This window comes from Panthera tigris, chromosome D3, assembly GCF_018350195.1.
Source record: "Panthera tigris isolate Pti1 chromosome D3, P.tigris_Pti1_mat1.1, whole genome shotgun sequence".
Taxonomy (NCBI): Eukaryota; Metazoa; Chordata; class Mammalia; order Carnivora; family Felidae; genus Panthera; species Panthera tigris.
Window position 1 is genome coordinate 57,223,690 of NC_056671.1, and position 26,163 is coordinate 57,249,852.

At 45.3% G+C, this 26,163-nt stretch overlaps 1 protein-coding gene and 1 long non-coding RNA gene across 2 annotated transcripts in view; one reads left to right on the top strand and one right to left on the bottom strand.

Moving 5' to 3' along the window:
• Positions 1 to 26,163, top strand: part of FHOD3 (formin homology 2 domain containing 3) — a 469,133-nt gene that overhangs the window by 37,610 nt on the left and 405,360 nt on the right. Inside the window, 1 exon segment of the mRNA XM_042961930.1 lies at positions 21,850 to 21,956. Coding sequence (XP_042817864.1) covers positions 21,850 to 21,956 — 107 coding nt within the window.
• On the bottom strand, positions 18,144 to 23,518 carry LOC122232507. Its single transcript, XR_006209827.1, has 3 exons — positions 23,417 to 23,518; positions 21,892 to 22,025; positions 18,144 to 18,447 (listed from the first exon to the last, which is right to left on the bottom strand). It is a non-coding gene; the product is annotated as an uncharacterized LOC122232507 (long non-coding RNA).

Here is a 26,163-nt window from a genome sequence, read left to right on the forward strand (position 1 = left end):
TGTCTGTCCCGAGAGGGGCTGCAGGGGGGCAATGAGGGGTAGGCTGTGCAGGGGCTGTAAGGTTGCTGGGAGATAGAACATTCTGGGTGTGGGGCTGGATGTCCTCACCCCATACCCCAAACCCCAAACCCCAAACCCCAAACCCCTGTACCGCCTTCCTCCTGCACTGTCCCTCCAGCACCCCCTGCTGAGAAAGCTTAGTTGGGGTGGGTGGATGTGCCCTTAAAGGTGAGGTGGCAGGTGCAGGTTGAGAAGGACTGGGTCCTTCAGCATCCCTCTGCCTGGGCCCCAGCTCCTGGACATTCTACTGAACTGACCCCAGATGGGCCCTGGCATCTATAAGGCTTTCATAGCTCCCCTGTCCCTGCCCTGTGGTTTCAAAGTACAGGCAGGACCCAGGTCTGAGCCCATCTCTGCTCCCTGAGGGAGGCACCTCTTGGCTCGTAATCCCTCCGTTTGTTCATTTGTGTGTCTCACTCGACTGTGGCCTATGAGCATTTTGAAGGCAGAGGTTTTTCATGCTCTTTGTGTATCTGTTGCCCATACTGTCCTTGGCCAGTGGCAGCCTTTTCACAACTTCTGCTCACCCACCAGGCCTTGGTTCCCCGGAGTCAGTGGAGTTGCTGGTGTCCCCAGGCTTATCTCACAGTCAGCCCCAGAACCTCACTGACTCCATCTGTGAGAGCTGATTTTCTAGATTTTCTCAGGGTCTAGTTTTTACTTGCCAAAGGAGGCAAGGAGGAAAATTAGTCTTGGAGAGGATGGCTGTGGGGCATCCATATTTGTCCTGGAGCACTTGACCGGCTGACATGTAGGGTGGGTGTTTGTCAACTCGAGTTCTTCTCTGGGAGTTCGTCTACAGACTGAAAGGGTTCTACAGAGTCGCCACTTAATTTGGTGGGACAGCTTCAAGCCCATTGTAAAGCTAATCCAGAGGGACGTATGATTCTGCCCGTTTGGATTTATAACCATCTTTGCCTTGGCAGGCTATAACAGGAACTTTCATAGCCATTTCCAGATGGGAACAGTCCACCTCTTTGAGACAATCCAGTTGTCCTCTCTGGAATGTAGTGTGGGCAGGAGGGGGAACAGAATCCTTTGTCTTTGTTTGAGAAACCCTATCCGAGCTGTTCTCAAAGTGTGGTCCTTGGGCCAGCAGCTTCAGCGACACCTGGGTAGTGGTTAGACGTGCAAATTGCCCCTCTTCCAGGGGTCCAGAAACTCTTGGGGGTGGGTCCCAGCATTCTGTATTGTGAGAAGCCCCCTGGGTGGCTCTCCATGCTCCTGTTTGAGAACCGCTGCCCTACCCAATGGTCAGACTGGATGCATGATGCCTTAGTGTTCCACGAGTCCAGTTTGTGGTTTCTTTTCTTCTTCTTTCTTTAACTTCCAAGCCTTTATCCCTACCCATCCCTCCATTCTTCAGGTGGGCCTTTTGAAATCATACCCATATTGCTGGCCACAGTCAGATATTACTTCCTTCCTGGTGCCTTGCCTGACTCCACCCACCCCCCAAGAGAGGTGCTCTTTGTTTCCTGATGGGACTTGCTCTGCCTTTTCCCTCTCCATCCCTCTTCCTTCCTCCTTCCCACCTGCTTTCCCCCTCCCCTTTACCTCTCTCCCTGTGTCTCTCTCCCTCTCTCAGACATTCACTGCATGTGGTCTTCTCATGGAAACACCAGTATCAATGGGCTCTTGTGAGAGATGCGGAATCCTGGTCCTGTCCCACCTGGTGAATTGGAACCTGCATTTCACAAGATCTGTAGATGATTCCTGTGTACTTTAAGGATTAGGAGGCACTGATCAAAACCACTCTGAGTGTACTAAAAAACAATTATTTTTTTACTGATCACATTTTTAATAATACATTCATAAACAAACAAACACCAAACACAGAAAACCCTGAGACTGACACTGATGTGAGCAGACTCTTTGGGGGTCATTATTCATGTACCTGTTCCACCTGTGTTCAGGAGGAGCTATATTCAGATAACCTGTTTTTGAGGCAGGCGTCATGCTTTAAACAATAGCTAACACCATGTCTTGTGTAAAGCAGGGGTTCAATAACTATTTAAGGACACAAAAGAAGGGATTTAAGAGTTCTCTACTACTGTAAGGTATTGTCTCCTTTCTAGAACTTGGAGTCTCAGTGTATTAAAAAGGTAGATTAAGGCTGTTTTTAGCTGAGCTTTTCATGCTTCTAAATCTTGGTGCAATGGCCAGAATGCCTGTCTGAAACCTCCATGGCTGGCTTTCGCCAGGGACAGTGAAGCTTGGTGAAAAGCTGTCTCGTGCAGCTCCCAGGTATGGTTGAGATGCTCTGTTCCAGGAAACCCACTCTCTGACCTACTCGGAGAACTATAACTGATAGCATGATTGTAGGTTTTCCTAGAATTCTCCAGTGGGAATGAGACAGGAGTGGGGTTGGGGAGAGAGGGAATCGTTCAGCCTGCCGCTCTGGCTCAGAGCCTAGGGATTAATTTAATTAATCCTGTACAGAACTCCAACAGCTGGTGAGAGGCAGTCTGAAGCATTCCAGAATCCACCTTTAGCCCATTCATCCTAGCACCCCTGGCTGCTGCCCTGTCTTTTAGGAGCTGTGCCTGAGGCCTGTCCCCACCCTCCTTGGCCCTGGGGGCAGTTACAAGTCTCCAGGGCCGGGTGTGGGCTCATGGATGCCCACGGGAGTCACCTAGTAGAAGTAGCGGTGACCTTAGAGTCATAACCCCAAGGTTCTAATCCTGTCCAGCATTTCATTTCAGTCCACTCTGTCCTGTTGGGCCAGCTTTGCTAGAGCCGTATCAGGGAGACGCCCAGATTGCTTCATGTAGATTCTGTGGGACAGACACATCACCGTTCTTGTCCTTCGGGCGGGCAGAAACTTGGGTGCTCCTGTGCTCCTTACAAACCTCTGTTACTACGGAGTGGGCTCTGAAGGGATCAGTGCAAGGGGCCTCAAGCGTGAGTGGCTCCTGCCTGTTCGGCCATTACCCCCCATGAGGGCTCATGAAGGTGTCTGAGCGCACACGACGGTCTGGGCATCTTGCTGCAGGAATAGCATAAGTGTCAGTGGCAACCTTACAGGACACGGGACGCGTTCACACACATCTGGTGCTCCAGCGTCTGCCTGGCCAGAGCGCTTCTCCTAAGCATCTGGGAGCCATTACTCTCCGCCAGAACCATACTGTGAGGTGGGCATATGAAGCTCGCATTTAGGTGAATTAAAAAAGTAAGCAGCAAACGTGCTCATGTATGCTCCTCTGTGAAAATGGTAGGCATGAGGTTTTGTTTTCCATAAACACCAGAGTCCCTTTACCTGAGTGCCCCATCAGAAGGGGACCTGAGTGGAGTCCTGTCACAGACGTGCCACTCACTACTTATAACTGAAGCCACTGGAACTGTTTCCGGGACCTGAAGAAAATTGTGATTTTGATTTTTTTTTTTTAAAGTCAGCACCGTAGTATGCTTTTTAGCTTCAGAGTATCTCCAGATCCCAAATGATGACTGACGACAGGTCTGAAGTTACAGATTCAAAATTTCAAAGTGGATTTTTCACTCACCAGAAAACATATACTACGTTGAACATTTTCATTGATTCCAAAAGCTTGATCCTGAACCATCTTAGATTAAAAATTACTTTTGTATCATCGGGCACCGGGGTGGCTCAGTTGGTTAAGTGTCTGACTTCAGCTCACGTCATGTTCTCTCAGTTCGTGAGTTCGATCCCTGAGTTGGGCTCTGTGCTGACAGCTCAGAGCCTGGGGCCTGCTCTGGAATCTGTGTCTCCCTCTCTCTCTACCCCTCCCCTGATTGCACGCTCTCTCTCTCTCTCTCTCTCTCTGTGTCTTAAAAATAAATTTAAAAAATGTTAAAAAAAATTGCTTTTATATCAAAGGTAAGATTCTCCAGACTCTCAAATGAGCTAACTTAGAATGTAGCTGGAATCATGTACTGATGATTTTTATTTTCGGTTTCATAAATGTACAACCTGCATAAAGCAGGAGAGCCCCAAATGCCCCAGACCTGGCCATGGAGATAGCTCTGCTCCAGGCTACGATATAATGTGAGGAATCCCAGAAGAGGTGATGATTTTTCTTTACACACATTTATCAAACACCAGTTAAAGATGACAACACGTTTGGGGCTTTTTTAGGGAATATTTACTTGAAGCCGATGGCATCATGAATGGAAGTTTTTCCACTTTTGCTCTCCCCTGCATGTGGCTGTTTGGAAGGTTGGCCTTCAGTGTCCAGAGGCTCCAGGAGAGATCGGTCTGCGAGTCTTGTGGTCTTCGGCTCAGGAGCAAGGGTAGTGTTTTTTTGTTTTTGTTTTTGTAATTAAAAATGGACAAGTTGTAATTTAGAAATACATGAATGCCTGCAGATTTTTAAATTGGGTTTAAAAAAGTCGTGGCAAGGAGTACAGGGACCAGGCTTTAATGACAGCCCTCTCCGGCCCTGTACTTTGTCATGTGAGGTCGGGGGGGGGGGGGGGGCGGGGGGGGAGGCAGGGCTCTCGTAACCGGGGCATCAGGCATCTCATGATGAGGCTTCCTGTTTGCTATGGTGACAGAAAAGAGGAAACAGGGGAGCAGTGGATGCTGACTTGGGGACCTGGGACGCTGAGGATGCTAACGGCAGCACGAACCTCAGTGAGCCAGTAAAAAGTAGAGTGTCTTGTTGTGGGGTTCCAGCTGATCACCACACCAGGGCTGTCTGGTCACATAGTTAATGAATTGCTAAGGGAACAGAGTAGAGCCACAGAGTCTGCTGGTCTCACACTGCTGATTTTGAAACCTTCGGGTTGTTGAGAATGTGTCAGGCGGAGAACGCTAGTGTTCCGCACAGTTAAAACTAAACGAAGAAACTGCACGTTGAATCACAGAGTCAATCTATTTCCTTTTTGAGGAAAAAGGACCTATGAGTCACCTGAGCCGGGATCCAGACTGGTGTTGGGAACGAGTCGGGTGGGCAGGTAGCCTGGGGGATCAGAAGAGCGTGTACCCCGAATGAAGGATGTGTGCTGCTCAGCCCAGCCTCCCTGGCCCGGGAAGGGATGTTCCAGGGTTTCCGGATCCTCCCATTCTTCAAGAGAAGCCGGAAACCTGGACTGTTATGTCCAACCTCCGTTGTACACATTTGGCAATTAACCAAAAATATTTGAAAATGCCATGCAGGCCAAGACTGAGCGCAGTGGTGAGCTGATGTCCGCCCATCACCCTCGTTTTACAGACAGTGCTAACCGGCTGGCCCCATATTTTGCTGCTGGTGTGGCAGCAGCCCAAGACCCGGAGACCCAGTTTCTTGTCTCTGTGGCTGATTTTCTTTTCTCCCCATGGGCCACTTTCTGGGGGTGCTGTGGAGTGACTAGGGTATTCAGGGTTTCCTAGCTGGCAGGCTGCTCACCCTCTAGTGTTCTTGAAAGCTCTTCCTAGAAGTCACGGTCATGGCCAACTGGACCTCCCCTGAGGCGTGGCTTCTGCTCCTGGGTGTTCACGGCATGCATGCCAGGTAGGGCTGGATTTTTGGCCCATCTGTGTGTTTTCCTAGGAATCAGTGGACCTTCTTTGGGGCGTGGAGTTAATACCCCCATACTTGGACCCAGACACATACTGGCTTAGCATGAAGAACACCACGCACAAATGTGGTGGAGTAGGAAGGAGGTGCTGACGACTGGACGAAGAGGGAAAAGTTCCCAAAATCCAAAGGGATTGGGACCCCCTTCCTGCTGAGTTTCTCCTCTTGGTCCTCAGCCTAACCAAGACTTCCATCCACTGCCTGCATCCCAACCCCGGGGGCTAACATGGTCATGTGGCACATGTTCTGAGTAGTGTTCTAGACTCCCACATCAGATCACTGTTTGTGGGAAATGAGCAGTGTTCTGGGCCCTGCCACCCGGACCCTCAGAATTAGAATATTGGAGTGTGACCCAGAACTCCCTTTTAGACACATATTCCAGGAGGTTTCTTATACACACAGAAGTTTACGAATGACTGTTCTAGGGACGGCAGAGGTGCTGGGCAGTAGGGTCCTGTGAATCTAAGTCATGTTCTGTAGGCCCCACCACACAGGAACACCAGCGGGTCAGAGCAGCAAGGGAGTCAACCGGCCCTTTCCGGCCCACAGCCCAGAACCCAGGGGGCAGTGGTAAGTCGTGGTCCCAGGAATGCCTTCACTGGTGCGTGACCAGTGTTGTCATGCAGGGCCCTGCACTTGGGGTTTAATGCTCTGCTCTAAAAAAATATATATTTTTTTATGTTTATTCATTTATGAAAGACAGAGAGAGACAGAGCACAAGCAGGGGTAGGGCGGAGCGTTAGGGGGACACAGAATCCAAAGCACGCTCTAGGCTCTGAGCTGTCAGCACAGAGCCCGATGCGGGCCTCGAACCCACAAACTGTGAGATCATGACCCGAGCTGAAGTCGGACACTCAACCGACTGAGCCACCCAGGTGCCCCTAAAAAAAATACTTTTTAAGACACTTTTGAAATTCTTAATATGTCTTTCAAATGAAGGCTAATGGGACCATGGAGCTTAGAGCCCCTGCTCATATGTGGTCTTATCTGCCCCTGCCTCCCCAGGTGGTCTTATCTGTTCTCTGCTGTGGGCTCCCACTTGACCCCACCCTGCCTGCCTGGTGATTTCCACTGCCCTCCACCCCAGCAGGAGACTGAGTGCAGGCCCATGACCATGTGCTGAGTTGTGGGGGTGAGGCTGTGGGTGCTGGTGAGGGTCTACACTGCCTAGTAAGTACCCCTGAGCCTGAAGAAGTGCAATGAAAATAGAAGAGAAACAAAACAAAGCAAAACATCACGACACCATGACAGGTTGGAAGACAGACTGCTGAGAAAGGAGAAAGGGTTTTTTCTGCTTTTTGAACTTGGGACCCCACATTTTCAGTTTGCACTGGGCCTTGTAAATCCTATGGTAGGCCTGGATGACCATAGTCATAAATCATTCTTAGTGGATTTATTTTGCTGGTGGCTTACATTAGTGAAATAATATGTTCCTTCCCTTGGTCTCTGTGTTCCCATTTTATCAACTCTTCCTGCTGATTGTAATACTCAAAGTCTTCCGTATGTTGACAAGTTTCTTTATATCATACATTCCAATCTTTTTCTTTCAGTGAATGTGAATCAAAGAAATTTTGAACAGCAAAGCATTAATAAGTTAAAAATTCCCTTGTAAGTTTTATGTAAGAGTTTCGAAGATTTTAAAGAGAATCTGTGAAAGCTATAATCTTTGCGTGGTTTATCTAATTATTAAGTGTTCCATTTCAGCTGCTTGCATTTGGTTATGTGGTTTAGCTATTCCAGAGTGCTTTGCACTGCCTCACCTGGGCAGGCCAACCTAGCATGGTGCACTTGGAACACAGGTTGTGCTCAGGGAATACAGAGGGAAACGTGTGAGAATTGGATGTGCCCATGTCTTGGCAAAATGTTTTAATTTTTATTGTTTGAAGGGATAAGCAGCTGATAACACCAGGCCTGCTTCTCTTCAGATAGAAGTTGTTACAGTCTGTGTCTCAGGGACCACTTTCTTTAAAAAAAATTTTTTAAAAATTTTTGATGTTTTTATTTATTTTTGAGACAGGGAGAGACAGAGCATGAGCAGGGGAGGGGCAGAGAGAGAGGGAGACACAGAATGGGAAGCAGGCTCCAGGCTCTGAGCTGTCAGAGCTGTCGTTCGAACCCACGAACCATGAGATCATGACCCTAGCTAAAGTTGGACGCTTAACCGACTGAGCCACCCAGGTGCCCCATCTTTAAAAAATTAAAAAAAAAATTATTTATTTATTTTTTGAGAGAAAGACAGAGTGCAAGTGGGGCAGGAACAGAGAGAGAGGGAGACACAGAATCTGGGGCAGGATTCAGGCTCTGAGCTGTCAGTACAGAGCCTGACGTGGGGCTCGAACCCATGAACCGTGAGATCATGACCCTAGCTAAAGTTGGACACTCAACCAACTGAGCCACCCAGGCGCCCCTCAGTTGACCAATTGCTACTTGGGATGGGCTTTTCCTGGTGTTCCTCTCATCCCTCCGCTGCTCTCTCTCAGTCTCCTTGTCTTTGACTCAATCTCTAAATGTTGGAATTCGGAGGGCTTACTCCTGTGCCTTTCTTTCCAACTCATTCTAAATTCTCTTGTAGCTAAGAACGTAGGCTCAGAATCAGGCTGTCTGGGTTCAGTTGCTACCACTGGATTCAGTTGGCAATCTTGGCCAAGCTATTTGGTGAAGTTACAGTTTTCTGTGAACTTGTGCTCCATGGGTTTACATGTTATAAAGTAAGAACAGTAATAGTACCTTCCCCATAGCTGGTGTGAAGATTAAATAACTCATCTTAATTCATGTCAAGTGAATAGTAAATGTTTTTAGCTACTAAAGGTTAGGTGTTTGGGCTTCTGCTTCTGACTATAATGAACTAGCTTCTGGCAGACCAGTACTCCTATCCACAACAACCAGATAAGGCAGACAAAATGTCTCCTTGAAGGCCCCAGAGAGCTTTGAAGGCAGCCAGGACTTGGGAAGCCAAGATCCCAGAGAGGAAGGAGAGTCATTGAGGTCAGAGTCAATGAGTCTGACATGCTTTTCACCTTGATGCACTTACCAGTTCATCAGTGGCAGGTGCAGAGACTATGAAGGCAAGCAGAAAGTGACTGAGAGGAGGCTGGGAAGTCAAGGAAAGCCATGAACAGTTTCTTAGTGCTGAGGAGAAGAAAACAGAGCCCAGAGCTTATGGAAGTAGATGGATATTAATAAACACTCTGTGTATTCAGTCGAGACTGAAAGATTACTCCTAGAAGTAAGGGTTAACTGAAAACAGATTAGGCCTACAAAGACAGAAACCCAGTTCTGAGTGAGCTCCATCCTTAATTGGATTAAGGTCATCTACTCCTGCAGCTTGCCAGAGCTAAGGAAAATCATCTCTGGAGAAAGATATCACCCAGAGACTTAAAGTTTCTTCATAAAAAATGATTGCAGTCAATAAAATATACAAAGTATATCCAGACATGGATCATAGAAATATCTGTATGTGTGATACAGATCCTAGAGTTATCAGGTATGTTCATTAAAACAATTGTGATAAATACACTCAAGAAAATAGGCAGGATGGAGAATTTTAACCAAAGCAAATACAGCAGGGGTATATAATATAAAGAAGCAAGTAGAAATTATAGAAATGAAAAATAAAACAGTTAAGAACGGAGTAGATGAGTTCAACTGAAGATTAGGCACATGTGAAGAGAAAGTCAATGGCCTGGAATAGCTCAGTAGAAGACATTAAAAGCAATTTGTGGAGAGCAAAAAAGGGAAAATTCAGAAAAGAACCTAATAGGCATATACTACACAGATCTAAGATACATGCATTGAAGTCCCAGAATGGGAGAAGAAGGAAAATGAGGCGGAAACAACATTTGAAGAGATAATGATGAAGATTTTCCAAGACCAAAAAATGATAACAGGCCACAAGTTCTGGAAGTGCTATAAACCTCAGGTAAGATAAATACAAGGTAAACCACGCATAAGCACTTCATATTAAAATTGATGGAAATTAAAGACAAAGAGAACATTAAATGCAGCCTGTGAAAAATAGACTCTCTTAGTTACAGAGAGGGAAGGAGGCAAACCATAAGAGACTCTTAAATACTGAGAACAAACTGAGGGTTGATGGGGGGTGGGGGAAAGGGTAAAGTGGGTGATGGGCACTGAGTACGGCACCTGTTGGGATCATCACTGGGTGTTGTATGGAAACCAATATGACAATAAATTATATATATATATAAAGAGAAAAATAGATTCTCTTTAAAAGAACAACAGTAAGATTGGCATCTGATGTTTCAACTGTTACTGGAGTAACAGTTTGCTAGTACTCCAAGAAAGTAATTGCTAATGCAGAATTCTGTATCCTCCAAAAATATCTTTCCAAGTGAAAGTTATATGGTAACCAGAAGTATCAAGAACAAAAGAAAAAACAAATTGTATTTTATTAAAATTAAAAGCATTTGTGCTTCCAAGGATATCATTGAGAAAGTGAAAAGACAACCCATGGTTTGGGAGAGCATTTTGCAAATTGTATCTCCAAACAAGGACTTGTATCCAGAATATATAACTCAACAACAAAAAGACAGTCCAATAAAGAATGGGTAAAGGATTTGAATAGCTATTTCTCCATGGAAGATCCACAAATGACCAATAATAAATACATAAAAAGATGTTCATGAAACACAAATCAAGCCAATGAGATACCACCTCACACTCATTATGATGACTAGAATCTAAAAGAAAACAAGTGTTGGTGGAAAACAAGTGTTGGCAATTGGAACCTTCATGCATTGCTGGTGGGAAGGTAAAATGGTGTAGCCTGTTTGGAAAACACTCTGACAATTTCTGAAAAAGTATACTCAAGAGAAATGAAAACATGTGTCTATATAAAAAGTTATATGTTATAAAAAGTTAAATGTTTGTATTAGTATTTATAGTAGCCAAAAAGTGGAAAGAATCCGATGCCCATCAACTGAAGAATGAATAAATCAGATTTGCCATCTCCGTACAATGGAGTATTATTTAGCAATAAAGGGAAGGCAGTACTGATAAATGCTATAATAGGGATGAATCTTAGACTTTACCCTAAGTGAAAAAAGCCAGCCACAAAAGACTACATATTGTGTGATTCCGTTTATATGAAAGGTCTAGAATAGGCAGATAAATCCATAAATCTTTAAGACAGAAAGTAGATTAGTGGTTTCTGGGGGCTAGATGGGAGTGTGATTGTGGGAATGAAGAGTTACTGCTCATGGATATGTGGTTTCTTGTTTGGGTGATGAAAATATTCTAAAATTGTTGTGATGGAGGCACGAGGCTGTGAATGTACTAGAAGCCGGGGAATTGTACACTGTAACTGAGTTATATGGTATGTGACTTACATCTCAATAAAGCAGTTACCCTAACAATGGAGGTAATGTAAGGATGTTTCTAGACAGTAGGCACTGAAGAAATTTGTTGCCAGCATACTTTCACTAATGAGATACTAAAGAGAGTTCTTTAGGCAGAAAGAAATTGTCACAGATGGGAGCACAGAACGGCAGGAAGGAATGAAGTGCGAGAGAAGAGGTAAATATGTGGGTAAATTTCAATGAATATTGACTGCTCAAAACAATGCTATGTCATGGGGTTCAAAATACATTTCTCAGTATCTCAAAAGGTCTAGACCATACTAAAATAGTCTAGTGCCCTTAAATTGGGACGTGATAATGCTCATTTTTAGTAGGTTACTTCTGATTTCAGGAAGCCATGTGATCATCTGTAGGGTAAATTACTAAAATAATAAATGAGGGGGCAGCTAAGAATGAATGGAATAATAGAAAAGAAATTGAAAGGAAATATGGAATAATAAAGAATAGTAGATTAACCCAACATATGGCGAAAAAGGAGGAAAAAGGAAACTAGAACATATAGATTTGAACGTAAATACAAGCAATCACTTTAGGTTAACAGACTTTGATTAAATACTTGTATTAAAAAACTAAAATCACTAGGGGCACCTGGGTGGCTCAGTTGGTAAAGCGTCCAGCTTCAGCTCAGGTCATGATCTCATGGTTCCTGAGTTCAAGCCCCGCGTCGGGCTCTGTGCTGACAGACGGGAGCCTGGAGCCTGCTTCGGATTCTGTGCCTCGTCTCTCTGCCCCTCCCCTGCTCGTGCTCTGTCTCTCCGTCTCTCTCTCTCAAAAATAAAAGTAAACATTAAAAAAAAAAAAACTAAGATCATCAGATTGGATTAACAAAACTCATGTTCTTCTTAAAAGAGACACGTCTTAAATATATGGGCCCCAAATGTTGTAAGTAAAACACTGGAAGAAGATAAGCCACACGGCCCTAATGTCAGAGAAGTGGTGTGGCTGTCCTGGTAACAGATGGCGTAATGTTTAAGGTGAGCAACATTACTGGAGAAAAGGAGGAAATCTCATACTGCTCAGATTGTCAGGTCACTAGGAAATATCAACCAATCAATCAATCAATCCAATGTTGATTGAATTAAAAGGAAAAAAAGAAACATTCACAGATAGTTAAAAGCAGCGTGGAGAGAAATCTGAGAATCCCGCGTAACAAACATGTAGCTGTTGAGGACATGTCTTTTCCATTTACCGGGCCATAAAATGAGTTTCAAGAAATTTCAAAGAATTGAAATCAGAGTATATTTGCTGACTGCAGAGAAATTAAGCTGGAGATCAGCAATAAAAAAAAAAAATACTTGAAAATCCTTAAATATTTGGGAAGTATGTAACACATTTCTAAATAACCCATGGATCAAAGAAGAAATCCCAGTGGAATTTAGAAAATACTGTGGACTGGAGAGAGTGAAAATAGGGCATATCAGATATTGTGGGCTGTAGCTAAACCCAACTTAGAAGAAAATTAGAGTCTAAAATGCACATAGTTGAAAAGAAGAAAGACTGAAAATTATAAAGATTTTAGATGTTAGAACAAAGCAGCATATTAAACACAAAGAATGTAGAAGGAAGGAAATTAATGAGATTAAAAAAACCAAAATGCTCCCTCTCTCTCTGCCCCTCCCCCGTTCATGCTCTGTCTCTCTCTGTCTCAAAAATAAATAAACGTTAAAAAAAAAAAATGGGGCGCCTGGGTGGCTCAGTCGGTTAAGCGTCCGACTTCGGCTCAGGTCACGATCTCGCGGTCCGTGAGTTCGAGCCCCGCGTCGGGCTCTGGGCTGATGGCTCAGAGCCTGGAGCCTGTTTCCGATTCTGTGTCTCCCTCTCTCTCTGCCCCTCCCCCGTTCATGCTCTGTCTCTCTCTGTCTCAAAAATAAATAAACGTTAAAAAAAAAAAATTAAAAAAAACCCAAAATGGTGGAAAAGCAACATAATGAAACCTTGGTTCTTTGAAAAGACTAATAGATGAATGAGGGTCCTCTCCTAAACTGTTAGAGAAAAACGGGAGGAAAGCACAAATTAGCAATATCAGGAATGAAAAGGGAATAGCATTGCAGATCTTGAAGACACAAAAAGCTGTAATCTTTAGGTACACCAGTGGTTTGTGAGATTTCATCTGCCATGTTTGTATTTAGGCCCAAACCTCCCAAAATTGATTTCTCTACTCAGCACCTCTAGTCGTTTTAGACATGTTAACAGAAATCCCAATGTTATCCTGTCTCCCTGCCCCCAACAGCTTTTGGCTAATGTTTCTCATGTTTGTGAAAGGTATCACCAATATATATTAATTTGCTCCAGCAGGAAACTCAAGATTTTGCTTCTCTCTGTTGGATATACCACACCTGATCAATCCCCATGTCTCTCTGGCTTTTCCTTCTCTCTTCCCTCTCTTGGCCTAAATCAGCCCTCTCCCTTCTCCTCTGTCCATCACCACAGCTTCCACCACTGTCCATCGCCCCTTCAAATTGCCCCTCAATTCCTGCAGTGGCATTTTCACTTGTCTTCTCCCTTCTGTCCCCACACTGCAAAGCTGGTCCTGTGGGCATCCATTTACAACCCTTTCACGGCTTCTTGTTTTCCTGGAATCAAGTCTAAAATCTCCTGTGGCCAGGACGACTCCTCTTCCACAGTCCTGGCCTTTCTTCTTTCAGTGTTCTGACTACTCACACTCCTCCCGCATCAGGGCTTTTGCAAACTTCAGCTCCCTGCTCCCCAAACTTGTCCCGCCATGAAAACAAGAACAGACACAACAAAGGTGACTAACGCATTGTCCTCATTTCCCTGAACTCCCACCAGCTGTTCAGGAACCAGTCCCAGCTACAGTGGGTGAGTGCTCCCTGGACTGCCATAATCATGGTCGGCTCCCCGGGACGTGGCACCATGCCATGAGAATGCCACGTCATTCTCATGCATGGAGAATGAGCTCGGGAAAGGATTATTAATCTGCATTAGGGAATGGAGGAGTGATAATGGATCAATAATAATCCTGGAATGTAGCGCTGATACGGGTTTTCAAATGGACTGAAGTGAAACAAAACGGAAAAAGGCACCTGTAAACATAAGTAAATATTCCAGCCTCTTCAGGAGAGAAGTTTAATGCATTATTGGTTATTTATTTAATGATAAAAAGGTCTTTGAAAATAATTCAAATATTTACCAGATTATCACACCGCCTCAGTTTAAGCTCTTAATGGGAGAAATCTTGCCTTTGTCTTTCTTGTAGACTTTGGCAGAAGCCCTTGCCTTTGGTTAGTGAGCTGTACAGTTTTGTTGACTTAAATAGAAATCGGAGGCTTGATTTGGAAACTGCCTAAATCAATTTCAGGACATTGCTTCTCTTGCTGTAGTTGGTGGCCACAAATAACATAACTTACTAAAGGTTTCTGAGGAAGTAAAATCCAGCCTCTTTCCAAGTAAATATGTTCATATTACTTCATCATCCATATAGGCTGGATCTTCAAAAATATCCTTGTACTTTACCCTAAAACATTTATTAAAATACCTGTGATGTATTTGTTGTTCTGAATAAATTAAATGGGCACCTAGGGATTTAAAAGTTTGAAAAGGATTTGTTGGGGCTGGCGAGCAGGACCTGTTTTCTGATATCATGGAAATCAGTTTCATTTGGCCTTTCTGTAGGAAGACGGACCAACGTTACTTGTATTTTTTAAATATGTAAAATGACGTCTTTAGATGAAACTAATCATTTTTCATTGTGAAATGTCTTATATATACAAAGGAATAAATGTGAAAGGTTTGTACAGTCTGAAGGACAATGAAATGCATGCCGTGTCCTCGCTATCCATCTTAGGAAATGACAGAGGGCAGCCACAACGTGCGTGCCCCCCCATCTTGTCCCTTTGCAGCGGTCCGTATGGGTTATGGGGGAGCCACAGCCCACAGATGCTTGAATGGCTGAGCCAGGGTTTTGTGCAGGTTTTATTAAAAAATTGTGAAAGGATCATGGGGCACTGCTTATGGGAAGGCTCTCTTCCCTAACTTTTTTTGCTTGTCACCTAAGTCCAGTTCCTTGTCTTTGCTGTCTTTGGAAGGAGCCACAAAGTTTAAGGAAGCCACAAGCTTTGTAGTAACAGATGCAACATTTGAGGGCGAAACGGGTGTAGTGCTCTTAGAACTGACCAATGGAAACGTGCTGACAGCCTTTGTACTGCTCTTAGTGCTGGGAGGAGCCTCAAAGTGGGGCATCCAGGGGGCCCACAGTCAACCGTGCTGGAGAGAGACGGGACCCACAGCCACGCTTCATTTCTGAGCCAGTAGTGGGGCCAGCTTTGTGGGTGTGTGACCAGTGCGGTCAGAAGGGCCCTGTGCTTGCAGCTGCCATCTTGAAAGGCTTCATACTTTTCTCTTCGAATGTGCATTTTGTACAATGGGATGATGGAACACGCTCTAGAGGCTTGGAACCACAGCTCATGCATCATTTTGCCTTTTGCTGCCCCCTTCCCTCCCTGGGAGGGGTTCACAGCTGACTACTCTCCACTCTCTGATGCTCCAGGCCTTTCCGCCAAGCACCTGCTGTTGTCCTCTGTCCCCGGTAGGGGCTCCAGGAAGGACATGCATGATTTGTGGCATCTGAGGGCTGGGCATGATGGTGGCATTCCTTCATTGAGCTGGCAGTGTCCTGGTGTGTTTTTTGGGCACCTTGGTGGAGTGAGCTTCTCACCCACCACTGGTCTGGGCACTAAGCACTTCAAGTGTGAAGTTTCATTCCCTGGGGGCTGCGTGTCTGCTGTGGGTTGAGGTGGCCGTCTCACGGGAAGAGGAAATTGACCTAAAACAGCAATCATAAGATGTTGCTTCTGAGTCTGTGGGTCTACTGGGTGGTTCTTCCAGTTTGGGCCAGTTTGGCTGACACCTGCTGGGCTCTCTTGTGTCTGTCATCAGCTGGTGGGTCATCTGGAGGCTTGCTGATCCCTATTGGCCTCAGCGTGTGGCAGTTGGCAGGATGTCGGCAGGGGCAGCAGGAACAGACAGACATCCCGGAGGCTGGCTAACCCTGGCTTCTTCGTGTGCTGGCAGAGTTCCAAGAGCACTAAGCGAGGACAGCCCCAGGGGAACAAGTATTTTTCAAGTCTCTACCATGTCACATTTGCTACTGTGTTGGCCAAAGCAATACACAGGCCAACCCAGAGTCTAGTAGAGAAGGAATCCACCTCTCCATGGAAGGAGCCACAAAATCATCTTGTAAGTGGTGTGGATCCAAGGACGGGAGGAAACCAATGAAATGACATTAACAAATGATATTTTGGATTTTCTTTGTTTTTTTTTCTCTTAAAAATCAGTGTATGTGTTCCCGCTTCTGAACTATTACCAAACTTAGCTTCAAGGATAACCCCTTGTGTATATTTATAGAACAGTTCCATGCAAATCTATTTTATTGCCTACGCTAAGGATCACTGGAGACCCGCTGCCAAACCCAGGTAATCATTAAGCTCCCCCAGTAATATGCCACTTCGCTGGATTAATGAAAGAAAAGATTATACAGATTGAGACGTGACATCAGCCTTGTTTTAGATGTTTTATTTCTTTTTTTGTGTTTTTTCCAGGGTGGTGAGTCTGCCTTTTCTTTTTGAATGCACTGTCTCTGTAGGAATAATCCAAAGAACCCGAGTGACCTTGGGCCACCTGTCTGTAAGGTGTGGAGGGCCTGTTTTAATGGTTTGTCAAGGTGGAGTGACACAAAATTCCAGGGTATTTGGAAGGGCCCCTCTTGTGGCTCTGTGACCGACTCCCTCCTGAGCACCCTGCCCGCCCTCCCACCCCCCCAGAATCCTGGCCACAGATTTATAGCCTGCAGCCCGATCTAAAGTTTTCCTGTCACACCACCGTCCCTGCCACTCGACTTCCCTAACGGCCGCACTTCTGGAACAGCCCTGTAACATTATCTTCCCACAGGGCTCCCTGCTTTGTCTTATGTCCTGAAGTGCCCGGCAGTGTCCTGGCCACTCTGCCCCCAGAGCCAAGGAAGGAGTGCAGGGGACATGCTGCCCGGGGGATCAGGGTTGACATGAAAATTGTTGGAGTCAGGAAATTCCAGGGCCCGTAAGTCATTCAGGAAGCCAGTTGACATGAGCGGCCAAGGATGGGGATCAGGTTGCCTTGGGGTTAGTAGGAATTGAGGATCCCTGTCAAGAAGTGGTGTTTCAGGGAGGTGTCTGAGTCCTCCACTGTGTAGGCAAAGTTTGGATGGTTCCGTCTGAATCTTTTTTTTTTTTTAATTTTTTTAACGTTTACTTATTTTTGAGAGACAGAGAACACGAGTGGGGGAGGGACAGAGAGAGAGAGAGAGAGGGAGACACAGAATCTGAAGCAGGCTCCAGGCTCTGAGCTGTCAGCCCAGGGCCCGATGCAGGGCTCAAACTCACGAACCGTGAGATCATGACCTGAGCTGAAGTTGGAGGCTTAACCAGTTGAGCCACCCAGGCGCCCCTCGTCTGAATCTTGAGAATCTCCAGGTCGGAATGAACCTCCACTCACTCCCCATTCACGTTGTTGTGTTCTTTTGTAACTGGCCCTTCGTTATCCCTGACCAGATCGAAGAGTTCATTTGCGTTTACTTATCAGTTTGCTTTTAAAGTGATACCCGAAGCTGACCCCCTTAAAGCATTTAGGGGATTTTACCGTTTCAGTGTGTCTGTCCAGCCCAGAAGCCCTTTATTCTTACTCCTTGGCTCATGTGATGGTTTAAATATTAATCTCATGTGTCTCGGGTGCACTGTTGAGGTGGGGCTTGTGTTATGGAATGGAGCGGGCAGTGTGTGTTGACTTGTGTGGTATCTTCACAGGCCACCTGTGCTGTGGGGACCCCCGTTGTGCACGTGTATCCCGCTTGCTAAAGGCTGAGATGTCTGATGTTGACCCTTTCCTGTAGCATACACTTCCTGACAGATTAAAAGGCACACGTTCATCTTTTCCATTTTAGTTAAATTCACTAGCACAAATTGCCCATCTGTTAATTAGGGGAGCAGGGTTGTGACACTGGCTTAGGAAGTAATGGCGGCCTTTCTTCTGGAGGGAGGACTGGGGCATTTCTATGGAGGCTGCTTGGGTCCCGGGAGCCCGTGGCTGCTAATTATAGAGAAGGAATACGACTGAGGATGAACGTCCACACATTATAACAGTTGGTTTAAATGGCTTTTTATTCTCTCCTGCGTTCTATTTGTGTGTTATATTTACTCCATAGAATGATCTTTGAGGGGAGGAAGCGTTTATGTGTTCCTTGGTGCCCAGCCCGTGGCTGACATATAATTTTGTTAAAATGGAACTATGGAAAGGGTAGTAATGATGCCCTGAATGTGAGGAGAGGGATGATGAGAACAGGCAGTCCGGCTAAGCGTTTGGGATTCTGTTGTCAGAGGCTGGGAGATTGTGGGATGTTCTGCTGTGGTTCCAGGCTGGCCGGGAGCGTCCGAGGCAGATACTCGGTGGGCCAGGGTGAAGGTGAATGAAGAAAACCAGGTCTTCGTATTCATCTCAGGCTCCTGAGAATAAAGTCAGAAGGTGTGGGATGGAGAGGATGTGCAAAGTGGCCACGGTTGCCAGTAAGAACGGGGCTGTATCTGCTGGTGGCGGGGGAGCCCTGCCTCTGCCCCCACTGAGGAGATCAGCATAGGGCTGGGTGGGGTGAAAGCCAGCACGGGGTCCTCCCTGCTCTCTCCACGCTAGGTGCCCCAACTGAATGAGTGGGAGGGCCACAAGCCGTGTATGCTGGAGCTGGCCCGGGTGGCCGGAGGGGGCTGAGAGATCACTTCTGGGGAATTTTGTGAGCGCGTTGTTGAGTGTAGCCATTATTAGAAAAGAAATTATGTAAATGTACAATTAAAATAAGTTCTCTTTGAAACAAAGGTAATAAATACTCAAAATGTCACTTCTTGATGGTTTGATTATATTGTACTGCTACCCATGCATTCGAGGTTCCTGACATCTCTTGTAACTCTGTGGTGAAAATACTGTATAATGGTGGGGTGCTATGTCTCTTTTTCCAACTCCACACTCAGTGACTTCACCTTGGTGGCTTGAAACTGGCCATGGTGGGAGTATTTATACCACATACATGTGCACGTTCTGCATCTTTCCACACCAGAGCACGCTTCCTCTCTGACTTTGTTCTGTCTGTCTGGCCTGAGTGTGGACCCCAGCCTCTGAATGACTCACACCCCCTTGAGGAGAAGCAGAAACTCTTTATCCAAAAGCCTCTTTCTCTGGACTCACACATTTCCGGGGGCTGAGGCAAAAGAAATTGTTATGGCTTACAGGGCTTTCCTTATCCCCATCTTCTGGTCTGTTGATTAGAAGTGGGATTAAAGACAAGCACAAGTGTTGGTCCTCCCAACAGGACAGACTAAGTAAGTCTTCTTAGTTAACATCAGTAGGAGGTCGAAGCAAGACTGAGCTGCAGTGATTCTAGCTCGACACATGGTTTAGTGTTAATAGGTTCAATTTCTGATGGAATTTTCCATCTAGGAGTGATCAAGTCTGATTTCAGTCCACAGGAGACCCTTGACCCAGGAGATGCCTTCTGCAGGAAATCCTTCCTGTCTGCCTCTTCCGCAGGCTGGGGGAGGCGGTTTTTCTGCGTGTTTCCCCTAAACCCTGGGCGCGCCTCTCATGCCACAATACAGTGAGTTTGGCCAACTTGATCCTTGGGGTTGAATTCTTTTTCGGATCAGATGATCTATCTGTAAAATGCCAGTTAAGAATGCTGAACCTCACCAGCAGGCCTTGAGTAGTTATGAGGGGCAGTTTGTTATTGGAGAAATAAAATAAGTGAATCGAATAGGATTAACCCCTTCAAATGATTTAGGTGGGTATTTCTTACAAATAATAAAAAACAAATTCCTTTCATTCTGTTGAGGATAACTAGGAACAGGAGCCGTGGGGTCTCTACAAGAATCAGCAGCCTGTTACAGATGCCAATTCTAGACAAGTCGACAGCCTACCTTTCTCTTGTCGAGGATAATGAGCAAAGCTTTTCCATCAAAAGAGACTAATTCCTAATTCCTTGTTTGAAATCTCACTTATAGTGGGAGGATTACCAGGCATTTATCTAGATGTTTTAAAGTAGCTAAATACTTGCCTTCACTTTCCCCCCAATCTCTTGTCATTTTGGAATAAGAGCCTCGGCTCATCAGGTAGATGAATATTGAGAACCACCCTTACAGCCCAGGAAATCAAGCATGAAGTTGGATTTCCTCATAATGTTCATCTTTAGTAAAATATTTTCCTGTATTTTAAGTGTATCGATCCTTCTAAATGTCCTGTAATGCTGGCTGCTGCAGCAACCTCAAAATCTGCATGATTTATCACAGCGAAGGCTCTTGTCTGGCTCTTGTCATCAGCCAGGATGGCTAGTGGATGCTGGGCGACAGAACGCTCTCTTCCACGCGGTGATTAAGGAACCGGTGCTCCTCCTGTCCGGAGCGCTGCTGGTTTCTAGACTTTGGAGTCCTCCTCTGGCTTCTCTGCATCCGGCCAAAGGCAAGAGAAGAAAGGTGGATGTGCAGGGGTGCTAAGGCCGGCCTGTTGGGGGCCCTTTTTACTTTCACTGAAATTCCATTGGTTGGTACTCAGTTACATGGCCGTTAGCCCAACTGTAGGCTGGGATATGTGTTCTCTGTGCCCAGGAGGAAAAGGGAATGGGGTTGGCACACCTGTGGCATTGTCTTGGCTGTACCAGAACACTGAGATGACATAAACTACATTTTGCAAGTGTGGTGTTGTCTTTTTGAATTTCTTTTTATGTTTTTTAAAGTTAAAAAATATTTATTTATTTGTTTATTTATTATTTATTTATTTATTTATTTAGAGTGCATAAGTCAGGGAAGGGGGGAGAGAGAGAGAGAGAGAGAGAGAGAGAGAGAGAGAGAGAGAGAAAGAAAGAGAAAGAGAATCCCAAGCAGGTTCCACGCTGTCAGCACAGAGCCCGATGTGAGGCTCGAACTCACGAACCATGAGATCATGACCTGAGCTGAAATCAAGAGTCAGATGCTTAAGTGACTGAGCCACCCAGGTGCCCCACAAACATGATATTTTCAAGTCCTCTGTAGGTTTGTGGCCATAGAAGGATGCAGAGTGGCGTAGTGATCGAGAGCATGGCCTCGAAGTAAGCATCCAAATCCCAGCTCTACCATTTACCTGTTGTGACCCTGGGCACATAACAATCTCTGTCTGTGCCTTAGTTTCCTCATCGTTAAAGGGGGATGACAATAGAAATGGATAGGGTTTGTGTGAGCATCCGATGATGTAATATATGTAAAATACTTAGAATTGTATATGGAACATAATTAACAACATGTAAGTGTTAAATAAGTTGAAAAAAATTAGACTAGTAACAAAGGCACCTAATGTCTTCTTTGGTACGTTGTATTTTGGATCGGCTGTCATTCACGTGGAGAATGGCTCTTTTATTTCAACTGTAAAAATGCTTATTGAGCAACTACTCATCGTAATGTGCCAGGTATGACCATAGAATCTGAATGAGCAGGCTTCTCACTCAATCAAAGGAAATGACATGTTCTGTGACTCTTAATCTGTGGTCACATCAGCATTATGATTTTGGTTTCCACGCGGCACATCCTCCATGGCTATTCCTGGGGCCCTCAGAGTGGAAAGTGACACTGGCACCAGAGGGCTCCTTCTCCTCCTCTGTCCACATCTACCAGACCGTGTCAGTGCCACTCCCTCAATAGGTGTTATTTCTGTCTACTCACAATGGAGTTTGCTCCCAATTTGTTTGTACTAACACATAACCTCTCCAAGTTATGATCCAAATTTCAGAATAATGCTTGATTTCAAAAGACACATGAGGGCAATGTGAAGTGATTTCTCCATACAAAGTCCCCATCCCAGGAGGAGGCTGGGCTTAAAGGCTCTTTCTCTTGCAGCTCGACGACTGCACGCTACAGCTCTCCCACAATGGCGCCTACCTGGACTTGGAATCCACCCTGGCAGAGCAGCGGGATGAGCTGGAAGGCTTCCAGGATGATGCTGGGTAAGAGCGACGGTTGTCCCTGCTGACTAGTCCCAACTTTCCAAGATTCCACCATGGCTTTGACGGTCTCTTCACTCACAGTCAGGCAAAAGAAGGGAGATGCAAGTGACTGACCAGTAGTATTTGCAAACCCTTTTGTATTTTGAGTTACTCTTCTTTTTTTTTTTTAAATTTTTTTTTTAACGTTTTATTTATTTTTGAGACAGGGAGAGACAGAGCATGAATGGGGGAGGGTCAGAGAGAGGGAGACACAGAATCTGAAACAGGCTCCAGGCTCTGAGCTGTCAGCACAGAGCCCGACGCGGGGCTCGAACTCACGGACCGCGAGATCATGACCTGAGCCGAAGTCGGCCGCTTAACCGACTGAGCCACCCAGGTGCCCCTTTTGAGTTACTCTTCTTGACGAGGCCACTCAGGGGCAGGATAATTTCTGGCGTAGTTTAGTTAAGCGGCTTGTAAGTTTTTTCTAAGTTTATTTTTCTATTTTGAGAGAAAGGGAGAGCATGAGCAGGAGAGGGGCAGAGAAAGAAGAGAGAGAATCCCAAGCAGGCTCCATGCTATCAGCACAGAGCCTGATGTGGGGCTCGAACCCGTGAAACTGTGAGATCATGACCTGAGCGGAAATCAAGGACCAGACTGAGCCACCCAGGTGCCCCTAACTTGTTTTTTTTTTTAAGCCAGATATAATTAAATTAATATTTTCTAGATTTTAGTAGTTTGACAACTATTTTAAGCATTGTTTTTAATATCTTTCTGGGTATTTAGTTTCCTTGGAAGATGCCCTAGTAGTTTATTTTCTCCTATATCATCTTTTGAACTCATCACAGTGGGGAAAATAATTAGTAATTATGTTAATCAACATCAAGTTATTTTCAGCTTACATTTAGAATGCTTAATACTTGTGATTGCTGTGAATCTGAATACAACAATAAAAAAATCAGAGATGTGTACAGAAAGTAAAATCACCATAGGTATATGAACATATGGTCAGCTATTCCTGTATTTATGAGGTTATTGAAATAGCCTTTTGATTGGGGCCCCCTGCCTTCCTTTCTGTTCTCATCCACTCAGAATCAAGTATATCTTTGATTTCATCACCTTCCTCCTTAGAAACCTCCAGAGATTTTTTGTTGCTTCCAAATAATGCTTAGCTGTATTAATCTGGTGTTCGAGGATCTCTGCAGAAGTTGCTCTGAAGCTGCCTTGCCCAAGTTAAAAATAGATTACAGCCAGATGAATATTGATTCTTCACGAATGGCTCAATAAATGAGGGAAAGTGGGAGCCTTCTTAGTTTTCTACCTGACCCTAGTTTTCCCTGCCTTAACACCTGCCACAATTTACAGTCCTTTATCCCTTAATTGTCCCCCAATTATCTGCCGCTAAAGCTCTACTAGGTCAGAACTGGGCCTGTCTGAATATCTGTCATCTAGCTTTTTTTCAACACATTATAGGTACTTACTGAACATTGGTGACCAGGTAAATGGCAGGATTCCACAGTGGAGTCCTGAAAAACATGACCATGAGCCCTAAGGCTAGGGTCCTTGGTAGGAACCAGCAGGGTTTTCTGAGGACCCAGCCGTGTGTGGGAACAGACCTGAAAACTATGATAGGCCGTACACACAGGAGGGGTATCATTATTATGTCACACCAGATTCTATTCATCATCATTAAACAAATTAACATTATTAGATTGATAGACTTGAGAAGATTCCATTGCTATAGTTGTTTTTTAACGTGTATTTATTTTTGAGAGAGAAACAGAGTGTGAGTGGGGGAGGGGCAGAGAGAAAAGGAGACAGAATCTGAAGCAGACTCCAGGCTCTGAGCTGTCAGCACAGAGCCAGAAGTGGGGCTTAAACTCACGGATTGTGAGATCATGACCTGAGCTAAATAAAGTTGGATGCTCAACCGACTGAGCCACTCAGGAGTCGCACCCATTGCTATGGTTTTTACTGAGTGTTTGACAATGACATCCCTTTATATAAGATGTGAGAATTCAGGCTGGATGACCGTCTAATTGGATGACTTCACTCCAGGAGTGTTATGAGTAGACTGCTGTCAACCTGAAAAATGTCTCTATTGGTATTATAGTTGAAGACCATGCCCTGTTTGATTTTTTTTCTTTATCCAAATTTGAATTATTTGGAGTTGGGAGCTTAGGGGAAAAAAGCAACACTACATTAGACACCAGTATCAAGAGTTAAAAATGGAGAAGAATATAACATTTACAGAATGCCTGCTATGCTAGCCACTATACCAACCACCTTATTCACGGCATGTGTATTTAATAGTTCATCTTAGTGGTCATGTGACTGGATTTGGTTGTTTCTGTTTTTCATCTGAAACAACTGAGGGTCAGGAGTTAAATTACATGTTCTAGGAGACAGAGTCGGTGGAGGGTAGAGCCTAGTTTGAACACAGGTAGACTGATTGCAAGTGTGTACTCCCCCAGCCATCCCGAGAGCTTCGGGCAAAGGCATTTCAGGTTTACTCAGGATGTGCATTGGCACCTTGGGTGACGTAGGTTGGTTCATGCAAGGACATCATCGGTCCCAGGCTAAAACGCTGGATTTAGTTCAAACAGCACTCAAGCACACTGCACGGAGGCTCCAGAGAAGACACATTTGCTGCCATCATCTGGCACTGTCCGCATCAGCAGTCAGGTGCAGCCGTTCCTCAAGAACCAGGAACCCTGCTGTAAGCTCCCAGAGGAGATCCTGGGGCTTTACTTTCTCATTCCGTTCCTTTGTGAATCATCACCTGGCCATCAGTCCATCTGAGGGGACCAGCCATGACCCCATTTCTGCACCCTAAACCTAAGATGAATTATGGCAAGACAAGAAGGCAGGACTCATACGTGGGAAACTGTGAACGGGAGAAGGTAGCCAGACCATGTTGGGTAGCTGTGCTTTTGGCAGGTGAGCTCCAAACTCACCCAAGATGGGGCTTTGTATCATCTTTGAAAAAGCCTGGGTCTGTGGTGACCCACCCCTTGTCCTTTGGAATGTACTCAGGATGACATTCCTTTTTGTCCAGAAGAGTATGAAGAAGCTACCTTTACTGACATTGGTGGGGAGACTCCTCTGTCCCTGGCCTAGGTTGCAGAAGACAGGCCAGGGTGATGCTGTCCTGGCATTGCCGGGTCACTCTGTTGTCTCTGGATCATTTACCACCACTGAGCTCTGGCAGCATGTGGCAAATTGCTAACTAGCTGCAAGCAGCCTGAAGGCTGATTTTTCCCACACAGGTGGGACGTGTCTGGGTACATACTCCTGCGGTGTCATTTGTGCTGAGTGTCCCTGCTAAGTCCTCTCCTAGGAGGTGTGGCATTTGGCAAAGGTCATGTGCCTAAAAACTCATGTCTCCCACAAATGGCAGTTAAAACATAATTTCTTTCTAGTTAAGAATTGCCTTTTTGAGGTATGAAAAGGGCAAACGAAACCATTCTTTCTCTTGATTTGTGTGAATTACAGCAAAAATCCGCTAATGTTGTGACCGTATAATGAAGACGTGTGGCAGGTAGTGTGCAAACGGTAGGGTTTTTTGTACAGTGTGTTCTGAGAGAATTTTCCTTGCTGGAGGAGTTCCTTTGTTCTTGTCCATTACCCTGCTCTTTTATGCCAAGACTAAAAATTAACTCACTGCTTGTTTAGAATTATCACGTAAGCTATCGCTAACTGGAGAAGAGGAGAAAGACCTTCAAAGGTAGAAGGACAAAGCAATTATTATGCTGCCAAAATGGAGCCAGGTCGATTTATTGCCTTCCAAGGCCAGGGAAATCAGCAACCACAGCATGGTGTAGTGGAAACAGAAGCCCTGAACCCCCTGGATTATTATTCTTGACCCTGCCATTGTGTGACCTGGTACAAGCCACTTTATCTCTAATAGAGGTTTATAAAATTTATTTATAAAATGAGGACAGTATTACCCAAGTCCATTTCCCTCCCCATGTCAGCGGGGATCCCAACAAGGTCTCTGGCACCAGAGGAGAGCACGGTGGGGAACAGCACGGCCTAGTGGTTGAGGACATGGGTCCTGCGGTTAGTCTCATGGCTGTGTGACCGTGGGGATGGTACTTCACCTCTCTGAACCTCAGCTTCCTAGTAACTGGGGATAATCCTATCACATCCTTGTTGGGTTGATACAGGCAAAGCTATGATGATGTGTAGTATCTGAAACATTAAGCTAGTTCCCAGCATAGAATAC